Here is a 15,127-nt window from a genome sequence, read left to right on the forward strand (position 1 = left end):
GATGTGTGCAAACTCAATTTGAAAAACCATTTTGTACAAACTGTTGATTGCTTTGAGGTATATACGTTTAGTCTTTCAAGCTTTTCACATTCTCCAGAAAGATGCTGTTTCATTTGTACAGTCATAAGGAAATTGAATTTAAAAATTCGGTCTGAGCTGTGTTGATAACCTCAAGGGCACTTAGACGGTGTTAAAATGCCACTTAAAAAAACCATGATTGGATGTTTTGAAATTCCCACTGCAAGGAGAAAAAGCTCAAAACACATTCAGCTGAGGATAACTCAAAGCATTAATGAGAATATGTGTAGATTTATGCACTGGATTTTGATTACATACAACATTTCAATGAAGAGAAACCTTTGTGTGAATTTCACTTACTATATGTATTGTTTACATGGTAAATAACTTTTGAAGCCTCAGACTTTGAAAACACAGGCTCAAACAGCAAACTGAGTCATAAGCTCACAGGTGACACTGTGGCAGAAAGCAGAGAAACAAAGCTGCTTCCATAACCCCAAAATACAGGAAAACCGTTTGTGTTGCATGAAGATATAAGTATTTAGCTATACGTGGTTTTATATCTTTCAAGATTTAATGCACCATGTTAAACCTTCTCATTTAGCTGTCATTGAGGTGACAGCGTAGATGACGTACTTAGACAAAATATACTCCATCTTCAACAACCATTTAATCCAATTATGTCCCTTTTTTTGTCCTGTGGGATAAAAAAGATTAAGTGAAAAGAGGATATATGAGCAAAAAAATGCAAGACCTTACAGCATAGCACCGTGCTTGAGAAAGGATTTAAACCTAAAACAATGTAAGGATCAACATAGCCTCAAATTATACCACAATATGTGGCATGCCTTATGTTGCTATATTGATCTTAACACCATAATGCCATATTGAATTTATGGATCTTTAAAGTATTCTAACTGGATGTGCTACAACTTGAAAGTATCTTCTTGGACCTTCTACGTGGTCTGAGTGAGCCAATCCAGGGTGAAGTCCATTTCATAAGACAGTGTTCAGATTTCATTAAGCTGAAAAGACAATAAAAACATGCATCTTAACTTAGTGTCACTCCAAAGACAAATTCTCAAAAATGTATATTTTCGACTAAGAAAAATAGGATTATATTACAGGACTCTATATTCTACATCAATACATACCAGCCGGTAAGCACCATTTATTTATTTTTTATTTCTGATGTGATCAACCTGTGTTTTTTATTTCATTATACTGCAGTATCTAAAAGCTCTCTCATGCAGTCCTTTCCCATCTGTCACAAACCAAGTGTGACTTTACAGTGACTTACACAAGATTGATACGCAGTGGTCATCTCTGCCCTGCAGTGATGTTCAGTCAAGATCAGCTCTATTCAGATCCATGGAAATGAGAAGTTCAACACTGGTGGGGAAAGAAAAAAAAAAGGAGAATTTTTTGTGTGTGTGTTGATTCTTCACGCCATTAATTCTGGTGCAATTTTATGCTTTTCCACCAACATCTGCCAATACAAGAACATTATCATACACAAGTAAGACAGCTCATAAACTTTAGGCTGAAACGCATCTCAAACAACGTTGGCAGTGACCTCGAGACGCAGTTACATTGACAAGCATCTGTCAGTTGGATGCTGTTGTCTGTAGCCCTGCAATTATCTTTGGTTTCCAGAACAAATCCCTCAGTCGACTTGCCAAGTGTGTAGTGTTACCATAATGGCAGAGAATAAGAGAGCGCAAGTGCACTCCTGCAAGCAGATGGTGTCATTGTATCACTGTCAAACCTCTGAATTTTTCAGTCTGACTGCATTAATTGACTCTTCAATCATAACATAATCTTCACCGCTTTTGGTGCATAGCAAAAAAAAAAAAAGAAAAAAAAAAGCTAGCATGAGTATAAATCAAATTTGTTAGAGTGAATCATACTGTATATGCAATTATAAATACAAACTATTACTACAATTAGTACTATGCATTATGAGCAGTGGAGCATTTTATCAAGGTTTGTCAAGGTTTGGCTGGTTATCATTTTAGGGCTAACTAGTGGGAGGGTATTATGAAGATATAAAAATTCTTTCTCCATTGAAAGCCAAAATGAGTTTTACATTCTGATATAAAGTTGGAAGCAACATACAGTAGACAGTTTATCCCATGTACTTCGCACAGCACATGAATGGCAACGCTAATGGAAAGATTTCTCCATGACCTCCTTGTTTAGGAGTCATTTTCCACAAAGATTTCACAAGTTTTAAATGAATCACTTATTGTCTTGTTTTCAAATGTCCTTGAATCACAGCAGAACAATTAACTTCCTAAAACAGCTGTAATTTGCGAAGAATTAAACAGATGAAGAGATGGGCGAGTGGTAAACTGATTACATGAAAACAGGTGAAAACAGCAAGGCTCGCTGCACTCTGCATTCACAAACAGACGCTAGGCACTCTGGGAATGTGTGCCCTGGCTCACACAGTTAGAAGCTCAGCATGAGAATGGCTTAGTGCAATGTGTCTGCCAAAACAGCACCAATAATTGTGGAATCCATTATAACATCATAATACTAATCAGTCGAACACCAAAAATAAACAGATGATATGCAAACATGGCTGGAGGGACTACAGGAGTGTGATTTTCACTAGAAGAGACAGGATAAGTCACAAATGCATGTCTTCTTAAAGTGTATGGAGTGCTTATTAAATGAAGAGGAAAGTTCTCCATAATGAGAAGAGTGGGACTACTGCTAATTGAGATTCATTAAAAACTAAAGGATAATTATATTGTGTCTCGCATGCTGAATTGAATATTTGATTATCACACGATCAAAAGCGTCATGGTTTTGAAGCAAAGCTGCGATATGGCTGTGGGTTGTGCTGATATTTGAGACCAAAAGAATGAATGCAAGTGTAATATTTTTCAACAGTTCAATATTTAAGATTTGCACCCAATATTGTCAGTTACTTTGTGAATATATAACTAAAATAGTTACAATTGAAGCAATTGCGTTTCATTTCTGTGGTTTTGAACAAATCAATTAAGTAAATGACTAAATGATGCACTAATGGATGAATCCATCTGAAACACGCAAACATGGCAGAACAAAAGCAGAGTGCTACTAAGGGTAAAAAAAAACCTGGCTCTTATGGAATGCTGCTCAGCCAATCAAATTTGAGGAAAAGAACTAAAGGTTTGTTCACACCAAGGACAATAACTATAGGGATAAGTATAGCATTTCATTATCTATGAGACTTAGTCTAGAATGATAACAACATGGAGGAATGATATAATTTTAGAATTGTTTTAATCTTCAGCTGATGAACAATAAAAACATTGACAGCCAATCAGAATCCACGAAACATTGACAAGATTGAGCATTTAAAGGGGCAGACACTGTGGCACGCATACAGAACAACAGACGTTACTGTGGATACTGTAGTTATCTATATAGTTATTGTTCTCGGTTTGAACACCAAGAACCATAACTGTAAAGATAAGAATAATACACAATAATAATTTTAAGTGCGCTGCTGTTATGTTGTCTGCCTCTTTAAATGCTTGAGCTCTTTAAGTTCAGGTGGATTCTGATTGGCTGTCAACGTTTTTCATTATTCATCAGGTGCAAAAAGAATAGTTCTGAAAGATATTTCACCAATATTGTTCCCCTGTGTCATTATTGTTGTAGCGGTGATCACAAAATTACAACAATTATTAAAACTTTATTCTTATAGTTATCACAATAGTTTTCATCCTTGGAGTTAACGACACTTCACTGTTGGATAATCTGATATACTGTTATTATAAGTAATATACGGTATGCATAATAATATATCTTCACTACGCTTTCTGTACACTTGTATGAGGCAGGTATACACGATACTCTATATGTAACAAGAAATTGCAACTATGCTCTCAAGGAAGTGTGGCTTCTGTAATTGGATGTTGAAGTGCTGCGGTTACGCTTTCAATGTTTTCAAACACGCTACTCACCTGGCATACAGCGTCTGTGCACAGACTGTTTATAAGCACTTCCTCAGCCAAATGAGACGGAGCCCCCTCACTTCTCACTGATTGGTTTTTATCAGTATGCTCCACATATCGACTGCAGAAGGCCTGCAACGGTAGGGAAGAGATGTTACTCAGGTTAAACAAACGGAATATTTAAGGAGAGGCTGGGAAGGGATATCCTACTCTTGGCAGCATAAAAGGCAAAGATAGAGCTGGATATGTGGGAGGACTTAGTGTCAGAGAACTGCTGATGATATAGTCATACCCTCCTCAGAGATAATATGTGTGTCTAAAATCTTGCCTGGAGATAGATGAAATAACATGAATATGACCACAGTCTGACATGCTGTTATTAGTTGAAGAATTAATAGCCTGACACGTCTCTTTGCCTCAAACCACATCATGCATTTGTTTTGGCTGTTTTGTTTGTTAAAGATTTTTATGCACCGCTTATGATTCATGATCTACTGAAGAAAAAGCTGTATCTTCTTTCACTCTCCTCCATGCTGACTGTCCGAAGGCTTAAGGTAGGTAATGATTACATCTCACATTACATTCTCAGGCTTAAATAAAAGCTAAAAGCATTTAAAAGAATTTAGTGGATTTATTTTCAAACCTCTACATCGTCTGCACTGATTATTGATTATGGAAAAGTAATGGATGCTGGATTAACTGGGCTCTTTCCATTATCCATGTTCATTCCTGAAAGATCCTCTGAAGAGGCTATAGGCTGGAGGCTCACACACTATTTTAAACCCGAGTCATAAAAGTCTGTTAATTCCCATACAATGGCTTTAACTGAGGCACTACATTGTGGTATATCAATATCACAGGAGTATAAAATAAAATAAGACCACACTTTAAAAGATGAAAAGACCAACAGACACATCAACCCACATTTCCAAAGTCTGAATGTGGCTAAGAAATTGGAGCTTGTCGATTTTTCTTTTTGTTAAGAGCTTTGTGTCCTTAACATTTGTTTGTCAGCTCTCCTGCTGTTAAACCCAAAGGAAATGAATTACAGGACCAGCACATAATGTGTTCAAGCACCATGCTGCCTAACAGAATCATTTTAACATTCATTCTTGTTTAGAGCTGGTTAAATTTTTTATATCTAATTTTAATTAATGCTAATATTCCTTATATTTGTCACCTTTTATTTAGTTTTAGCTGATGCGCTGATATTACTCTGTAGATATTAATCAAATGCAACTTATCTTAATATATATAAAAGCAAAATTGTCAGTAGCTAAGGAAGGTATTTTTTATTTTATTTTTGTTATTGTGTCTTTGTTTTGTTTTTAATATCATAAAAATTTCAGTTTGGGCCACAACTGTATTTATTTTTTATTTTTTTTATATACAAACAAAAAATTCATACTATGGGAAAGCAAAGTGATGACGATTCTAAAGCCCATTTGTTCCAGTGACTCTCGGTCTCTGTCTCTTGCTCTCTATGTGATGACCAACTCTGTCATAGAAAACAACAGTGATTTTCAACCGTGATGGAAACTCCATAAGTATTTGACAATGTCTTGTGTGTGAATTACAGATACCCAACAGAAAGCATCTTGCATTAATCTGTTATTGTCATAAATGTATTCTTTCTTACCACAGAAAAAATTAGCAAAATGAAAATTCATTGTGAATCACACAAGACCAGATTTAACAGCCTAAAAAGTCCAGTTGCTTGTTACTAATGAGTCTCATTAATTCACAGCACATGTGAGATCAGTCATAAAATGATTTTAAACCACCTTCACGTTTGCATTAAAAATATCAGACCTCATGCACTCTCTTTCACCATGGAAGACTGTATAAAGACAAATGAGATATACATCCAAGCTTCAGAATCCTCTGCTGACATGTTCATGCCGAAGGCACTACTGTGAAATAGCGAAATCGCCACCTGTGTGCCACTGATTAGAAGACAATGCCCATTTTAATTAGCAAGCCTAAAGCCATTCAACATCACACAAATCACAATACCATAAAAATGATTTAAATAATGAATAATACCTTTTTCATTACATTTAATTGCATACTATTTTACACAAATGTAATATAACAGTTGAAGACTTATTTCATGCAGACCATTAACGATCGAAAGTCACAGCAGTGTTAACGCGACTAAAACATCTCCGCCATTGTTTCCGTTCCTATTACCGTTCCATTCTCAAATAAGCCATCTGATAAGCATCAGTGATTTAATCATCCATTGTTGGCTTACAAATGGTTTTCTGTGTGAAGAAATGCATCTGTTTGAGCATGCCCCTGTCTTGTCCTTAATTAGACTATAAAACATGGCTGACCTCTACAAAAGACTTCCATCCATCAAGAGAACCAAAATAATGTGACGGTGATCAAAATTAATAGAATGACTAATATATGTTTTTTTGGAAGACCCGCACATTAAAAATGCTTATATCGATATTGAAAGTGTTGTGTTAATTGATTTAACAAATGTTTTCCTTGTTTCTGTTGCGCATAATTGCCTTAACCTTGGAAAAAATATACCAAACAGAGAATATTGTGTTTTTGTCTCTTGTTGCTGTTCACATGCAGGGATCTCCTGCAGCATTTTTAATACAAAAAAAAATGTTAATTACCCAAATGTTCAAAGCTTTGTTCCTGACGGCCACATTTCACTCGAGGTCATACAATAACTCCTTAATATTTTAGTGGTGCAATTAATCTGTGCGTAATGTCATAAGTCTATATCATACTGAGTGGGTTTCTGTCTTCAAGCTATGACCCAATAGGATGTTTGTGTTGCTTGTTAAATGGTTTATTAATTGTTCTGTCACAAGAAAACATTAGAACATGCTCCTCAGCTTGAAGTAGAATTGTTTGCTTTATTGTGCTGCCTCGCTCTAAGACACCTCTGTGGTAAATATAGATATATACTGGGTTTTTCTGATTTAGCATGACAGATTTATGCTGAATGAGAGTGTTCCCAAATTAATGGATGTATGGAAGACATAATAAACCCCGGCAAATATACACCTAAACTACATTGGAATGCATTTGTTATCATGTTCAGAGACACTTTTGCAACTTACCCAGTCTGACTCAATCCACTGCATCGCCGCTCACAGAGAGACTGGTACCTGTTGGAGGGATAAATCAAATTTAGGATATAGATTTCGAGATGTTATTAGTATAATACACAAAATGAAGTAAGAAGAGACAATGAGTGAGACTACAAGTCAAAACAAACCTACACTTGCATGCACAAATAACAGATGGATTGAAAACAGTTTGACAAAGCATATGTTACTATCAAAAAAGTAAACCAATTTGTGGGGCTGGACAAAAGCTGTCAGAGCAGAATGTGATTTGAGAGCAACCATCTTTTTCTGCGTGTCTGGTTAAAAAGCTTAGTTTAGCTGGTCAGGTATTAAAGATCAGTTTAAGCTTCTTTTAAAAGATGGATTGTTGATTGTTTTGTTTTTTTCTTATGTGTTAGTAAGTCTTTTTTGATGTCACTAGTTAATTTATTAGCGGATTTAGAGGGCCGAGGCATTTATTTGGGGTTAGTGAGGGCAGGTTTACTTTTTGAAGTATAAATAACTTAATTTATGACTGGCATTCGCAACATTAGAGTTATTATTAGGGTTACCTGCTTAACGTTTAGTCATCCTTTCGAAGTCTTAATACGCGTCAGCATTCAGTTCTAATAGTCACAAAAAAGAGTTCAGGTCTCTATGGGGCCTTCAATAGTGCTGATATTTAAAAGCATTGGTATTACAACACAGATTCAGCCTTCTGATGTTCATTAACATAAATAGCAAAAGAGGAAAATGTACTGTAGGTAGCACAGATAAAGCATTTTAACTGGATCCCATTCACTTCTGCGAGTGATGAAACTTTGGCTACAGTGGTTAACACCAAAGGCTGAAGGCACTTAGAACATCTTATTGGAATATGGGGACGTTCTTACCTCCTGAATCTCCATATCATTCTCAGAGTCACGTTAGCGCAGACAAGTCAGTCCGACTTATTGTTTAATAAGCTGAAGCTTAAAGAGTGTGTTAAAAAAGATTCAATTTATTGGTCTAAACAGTTGATTTCCATTAACATGTTAAACATTTAAATGACTAATCATGAGTCAATGAACAATTTAGAGCTAATGTTAAAAATTATTTAACAAAGTTTATTTCTATTAGTGAGGCTTATCTATTATTACACAAAATGACTTGACAACGTCTCTACGGTTCCTTTTTGTGGCTTTTCTTTGTTAAATAGATATCTATAAAAAAAAAAAAACATTATCAATTTCCTCAGGTCATACAGTCATTTAGTACTAAAGACAAGTAAGTACCTACATATCTAATTTTACAAAAAGGATCTCATCTTTATTAACAGATTATAGCAACACAACTTTAACAATTATGATCACCTATTTAGAGAAGCTTGCACAAGGCGCTTTACATCCTTTTTATTACATTTTTATGTACAAATACAAGCTACACACAAAGCAAAGCACTTGGATGTGGCTAAATACATAGCCAATTGCTTTCAAACCCAATACTGATATCAAAATTAAATGTACAAACTCAGTATTTACCATCATCAAATCAAGAAGTATTACGAAAGATGTTGTGTACAAAATGAGTCTCTCCTCATACATTTCTGCCTTAATGCAAAGGTTCCCGAAGTCAGGGAAGCATAATGTGTGGCTAATTCCATGCTTTACATTTGGGGGACAAACAATGGAAAACTAAAGGAAGGAGCATTCAATGACAAAAGTACACTGCCAAATCCTGGCCAGAATTAATGCTCATAAGGTATCATACAAAGAAGTCAACAGTTACAGATAAGAAAAGGGTACCATTTTACCGCCCCCCCCCCACCTCCCCCCAAGGTTAGTGTGACTTTAAAAACATGACTGACCTATCACTTAAAAATCCCATTTTTGATTATTTAGTAAATAAGGTTGACATTGTATGGAGGTCACATGATCTGGAGCACCTTTAATATCTACCATAGGGGTGATCTCTGTAGCCCCCTCGAGTAAGTCTTGATGCTGGAGCTTTGAGGTTGGGCCGCGATGATATCCAGTCCTCTTCTGCTAAAAGTGGAACGATTAAAAAGGGGGAAAAATAACTTAATTTATCTCAGAGAAAAATGGAATTTAACAAAAGTGAGTGTAGATGTTACAAAGGAGAGGAGCCTCTTTAAATGGGTGAAATACAATGCTATCATGATTTTTAATGCTTTTTTGTTCTAAACATTACAAAATTATACACTGAGCACCAGCTGATCATCTTACACATGCATTTCAATAAATCCATTTAGAGCACCATTCCTCCATCCCATCTAGGGCACTGCGTGTTCGCCTTAGTACATTATCGTAGATTTGAGAAATATACAATGTCACATTGCCCTAATTATCAGTTACCAAAGGCAGAGCAGATGAGGCATGAACTCATGGCTGAGCTCACAGTATGACCCTGCTGTCATTTAAATACAGTATGTGTTGGGAGCCGATGCTCCATTAGGTTCTCTGAGTGTGATCGTTGGGCCATTGAGGAAACAATCAGCGCGCCTTCAGGGCAAAGAACCTTAACCTTCATTGTTGCTAACTACCATTTCACAGAGAAAGGAGGAAAAACCATTATACATCGTGACAAAATCCCTTTTATTCTGGTATACTGTGTAATGATCACTACCGCACAAACAGCACTCCCGCACTCACATTCTTTTTAATAGCTTTTCCCCTAAGTTCTTCCTCAATGTGAAAATCGCTGCTCATTGCAATCATATTGAAGTCTGTTTCCACCTCTGAGTAAAAATACAACTGAGATAAAAATAAGAAAAGAAAAAATTATTACTAGAAATAAATTCACAATTGTGATATCAAATGTTCAAATAGTAAAAAATAAAGATTGATTCGCAAGATACAGTCAAATACTGTATTAAGTCATAAAATTGTGAGATACAGTGACAGTTACAACAAATTAAGTCACAATTGTGTTGTCACATTGCGACAAAATTTCACTATTGTGAGAAATAAAGTCAAAATTGTGAGACAGTCACAATTATGAAAAATAGTCAATTGTATGAAGTCACACTGCCAAATAGTCACAACTGTAAGATATAAAGTCACATTACAAGAAATAAAGTCAAAATGATCATACAGTTACATTGCAAGAAATAATTTCACACAATTGTGAGGCATAAAGTCAAATTTTGAAAAATAAAGTCACACTGTTAGAAATTGTCACAATGTGAGATTAATACATTACAATAAAGACATTGCAAAGAAAGTTGCAATTACGAAAATGTATTAAAATGTATTATTTATTTTCTTGCTGCTTTGAAACAGTTGGATAAAGCACTATATAAATAAATGTGAATTGACTTTATCATGTTGACCAATTATGAACCTAATAATGAAATTATTCAGCTCTATTTACAATGCTCCATTAGGTTCTCTACAAGTTTAAAATTGTTTCAATTCAGTTTAATAAAAGGGTCATTGTTGCAAAGTTTTTTTGCAAAAAGTGTCATTATCCAGCTCACTTCAGTTTGAATTTTGTTCTTATCTGAAAGTGTAGTGAAGTAACAAGTGTAGTTAAATTAATAATCATATTTTAACCAAAGAGCTGTGAGAAACAAAGCTGCAACTGTGAAATTTAAAGGTGCAATATGAGATCTTGGAAAATGCTAACATTAGCCTGATAGCACTGAAAGCGAACATCCCACCCTCCCTGCAATCGCCACCCAAAGCCACGTCACCTGAACGCATTTATGCTCACAGACCAGAATACCAGACACAACATACTACAATAGGCTACTTCAGCCAATAGGTTCCCAATTCCAGTCCATGTTCCGAAGTGAAGTAAACCCTTCCTCAGGGAGTAGGGAGCAATGAGCATGTTGTAGGGATCATATTGATTGGAACACAGTTCATTCACGTAGCCTGAATTGGGTGTGTTAACTAAGCAAGACATGTAAAATATGTTGCACCTTTCACCTATTGCACCTTTAAAGACACTTTATGCAACAGGAGGTCAGAAAATTCGCTATTGTGAGATACAGAGTCTCAATTACTCTTTTGTTTTTGCTTTTACTCTGAGGTGGAGTGGGTAAAACCTTTCCTAACACAATACAATTTCGGTTATAAGCCAAGAAGTGGCAAAACATCAAATCATTCATGTCAACACTTTGACACTCCACTGCACAATTTGCAGCAATGCAAAATGAATGAGCAGGCACGTATACAATGGGAAACTGGCATCAGAGGAAAACAACAATCCACTCTAAGAACAGAGGGAATACTGCATCACATGTAATCCACAGAGGGCACATATTCAAAAGCCAAAGTAATGGCTGAAAGGCCATTCTAACTCTGTTGGTGGGCCTCAGCAATGCCTCCAGCTCTCTACTGGCTCAAGTCCACGATTTCAAGTGCATCTTAAAACCCAGCCCTGAAGCAGACTAGTAAGGTAAGATGGCAGCTGCTGTGCCCTGGGCCTCTGTGATTTAACAACTGGCAAATGCCGCTAGGTGTTTTTCCTTACCTTTAGCTCTGAAACATTTAACAGCAATATGGAAAATGAATGAGGCAAAAAGGTTTCTCACTGGTGTGGGCAATGTGCCATGACTGAGTTTCAGCCCGCCTGCTTTGCAAACTACTGCTATGCAAGAGGATGTTTCTGTTTGTGGTGCACCATTCAAAACAGACGACCTAAAATCCTAATAGTTTCCTAGTAAGCTAAAAGAAAAGTTATGAAAAGTTATGTTGTTTGATAAGAAGAACTGTAGATCAGATGCTTACCATAATTGTTGTAGGCTTCATCATTATTACCGTGTCCATATTCATAATATTCCGAGACACTGTGGGAGGGAAAAGAATTCTTATGAGACATTTTGACAGATGCTTAGAGTCAAAGTTAAGCATTAATTAGCTCATGTTGTGACAAAATGTCTTTTAAAAATGAATGAGCACCTTTTCGACTGGTTGCTGTAGTTGTCATCATAGCCCTCATAACTCTGGTCATCATATTCCCCATCATACCCATCATCATATCCCTGAAATCACAGACACACAAAAGAATAATCACAGAGGGCGATGCTAGAGGACTGAATCTGTCTCAAAGCAGCAGTTTAATTGTTTAGGGTTGAAAAATCAATGTTTAATTACACCGCAATAGGATTTCTCTAGTAAATATACTCCCAGAGTGGAGGACTGGCGGAGCTGAATCATGTCCAACAGAAAATATTGATCAATGAGCAACAATTGTCTCATTTGCCATGTTTGAAGACAAGTGGTCGATCAAGTATTACAGACAATAGAAACAATAAACAGATTAAAACGTCATGATTAGATGTTCAGGAGATCCTACATGACTTATGTCATCCATACACCTTTTCTTACTCTTTCTTTTTTTTAAGCTTTGATTGATATTGAAAAAAATTATTCTTTTAACAATGCACATACTGAATATGAAGCACATATTTTACTATGCAGTTGTGATATTTAATGTCTGGATTTCTATATTGGCCTAATGGAAATGCAGCAGCACATGTGAATCTTTTGGGAAAAAAGTATCTGAATGTGACATTCTGTTTTGCATAAACAAAATGTTGACTATTAAAATTTGTTTGTGTCTGTAAGATACACCCCAACAATCAGACGTTTTGGTCTGTAAAAGACAAACATCATAAGATGAAAATTAATCTTCGTCCTAAATACACAATTTTGGATTGATTAAAACAACTCACTATTGGATAAACTCCAAATAATTCACAAAAACAAATTTATAACATCAAGTATGGTGTTTCTATTCGTTGTTCAGACAGACTAACTGAAAGAACTTCCCTTTTTTATGAAGCCTAATCTGTCCGAAAAACCTGGGTAAGCTGTTTTGACCCTTTCTATTCCCTTTACATTAAAATTCTGCACAACAGTCAGGTTTTATGAGTATGATGAAGGATTAGGCTAAATTAAAGTTACGGATTATGGGGATTAAGTTGTTCAGGAGATCTAACACACAAGTTTCCTTCTATTAGTCTGTCCTCATGCTAACAGGGTCAGGCTTCTGTCCTCTCCCACTAATTGACTGGTTTGTTAACATGTCCTCTTGATAGAGTTCTATGCATATCTTAAGCAGCAGCGTATAGAAGCAGCAGCATGTTTTACTATTAATGGCATGTTTCAGAAAATGTCAATCACTCTAATACCACCTGCACTCTAAGGAAATACATTTTGGTCGAACAGTGAGAGGTAGTGACTGACCTACCCATTTAATAGGGTCATTTCATCAAGAACGGAAGGAGTAGCTTTCATTTTAACATTTGCGAATATGAAGATGTGTCCTTTTTGTCTGCTATGACATTTAAGGTATGAACAGAATAGTTCAGCTAAAAATTTATCATCAAAGCATTTGTTATAAAAAAAAAACAATCGCCTGCACTTTAAGAACCAATAGCTAGAATATACCACAGTTGTAATAAAAATGTACAGGGAAAAAGTTATTCTCAACAGATCATCTAATATAAATTCTACAACAAGTTCGACTAAATTTTACACAATAAATAAGATTACAATAAAACGTGATAAATTGTAGTAAAGGTGGTCATTAGTAGTTTTAATGAAAAGATTTCAATATATGATAATGCTGGTTTAAGACTGTTTTCTCCTCTTTTCATTAGTCTTTTTAGTTTATTTGGCTTTTTAGGTACTGTTCAACTTTCTCCGTAGCATTTTAAAGTGGCTGTTTCTCTAAATAATTCAATTAGATCACATATTTGACCATCAGGCACAGTACAAATCACTGAATGCACTGTACAGCCTTGTTTTCCTGTAACAAATTAAATATGGCTCTACTCTAACTAACGTCTATTCCTATACGTCACAGAGTTAGAAGCAAGACATTCTACAATAGGAACACATGAAAACACATTCAAACATCTTTATGAAAATATTTAGTACTTTATAGTATGCAGAGGTCTTGGGCATCTATGCAAACACTATGTGGCCAGGATATTACTTAGTATAATAACAAACTGTTATATTTAAGAGGTCCTTGTGTCTGAGCTTTTTGACTTTAACATGCACTTACAAGCCACTGCGCATAATTCGAGCAAGCTCTAGTTAATGGTGCTTGATCATTGCATTTCAACACTCATTTGAAAGAGCAATTAACTCTGGTCCTATTGAGCAAGCTAACAGGAAATAAATCAAGTGGTAGAGAGCACTGCAAGAGTAATTAATACAGCAGACAGCCAAAGGTCTTCAGTACTCTGCTTCATTATCAATTGACAACCACCAACACCTCCTGACAGTGACTGATCTCTGTGTGGGACTGCAACGGAATATGATTCCTCACTGGAGAGCAGCAAAGGGAAATGAATGGTTGAAAATGCTTTTTGTCTGTGATTCCCTCTGCTTACTGAAGCGTCTTTGTCTACTACTTGTTTCTTAACCAATTTTTCAGGGCTAATATTTTCAGTTTGAAGTATGAGCAAACATGGACCTAAGGCCAGACAGGATGGAGCAGTCTGACAATACTGACATCCAACAGGCCATATATCTATTTAGTTGTTAATACATAACAATATTTATATAGCACTATATATGAAATATATCATAATCATGAGTGTAAGTGGAATTTAGTCATCCTGGTATCGGAAATTCTTTGTAAAATAACTATTATGTTGATATACAGGTGCATCTAAATAAATTAGAATGTCGTGGAAAAATCAAACTCAAATTGTGAAACTTGTCTATTAAATAAATTCAGTGCACACAGACTGAAGTAGTTTAAGTCTTTGGTTCTTTTATTGTGATGATTTTGGCTCACACAAAATACCACCAAATCACTATCTCAACAAATTAGAATATAGTGACATGCCATCAGCCAATCAACTCAAAACACCTGCAAAGGTTTCCTGAGCCTTCAAACTGGTCTCTCAGTTTGGTTCACCAGGCTACACAGTCATGGGGAAGACTGCTGATCTGAAAGTTGTCCAGATGACAATCATTGACACCCTTCACAAGGAGGGTAAAACACAAACATTCATTGCCAAAGAAGCTGGCTGTTCACAGAGTGCTGTATCCAAGCATATTAACAGAAAGTTGAGCGGAAGGAAAAAGTGTGGAAGAAAAAGATGCA

The 15,127-nt window shown here is 35.8% G+C and overlaps 1 protein-coding gene across 5 annotated transcripts in view; it reads right to left on the reverse strand.

Moving 5' to 3' along the window:
- Positions 1–970: 970 nt before the first annotated feature.
- The window catches only part of khdrbs2 (KH domain containing, RNA binding, signal transduction associated 2), a 63,938-nt gene continuing 49,781 nt past the window's right edge, over positions 971–15,127 (reverse strand). The window contains exons 7-13 of one of the 5 annotated variants that reach the window (XR_003277771.1): positions 11,959–12,041; positions 11,788–11,846; positions 8,989–9,072; positions 7,064–7,111; positions 3,984–4,106; positions 1,319–1,410; positions 971–1,043 (exon numbers count right to left, since the gene is read on the reverse strand). Coding sequence is in view for 2 of the 5 variants with exons in the window: in XM_026224026.1 (XP_026079811.1) it covers positions 8,978–9,075; positions 11,788–11,846; positions 11,959–12,041 (240 nt within the window). In the remaining 3 variants the exon portion in view is untranslated. Of the gene's footprint in view, positions 1,044–1,318; positions 1,411–3,983; positions 4,107–7,063; positions 7,112–8,175; positions 9,076–11,787; positions 11,847–11,958; positions 12,042–15,127 lie in introns of those variants that run through there. The other 4 variants (XR_003277770.1, XR_003277772.1, XM_026224028.1 and 1 more) reach the window with 4 other exon arrangements.

This window comes from Carassius auratus, chromosome 38, assembly GCF_003368295.1.
Source record: "Carassius auratus strain Wakin chromosome 38, ASM336829v1, whole genome shotgun sequence".
NCBI classification, from domain to species: domain Eukaryota; kingdom Metazoa; phylum Chordata; class Actinopteri; order Cypriniformes; family Cyprinidae; genus Carassius; species Carassius auratus.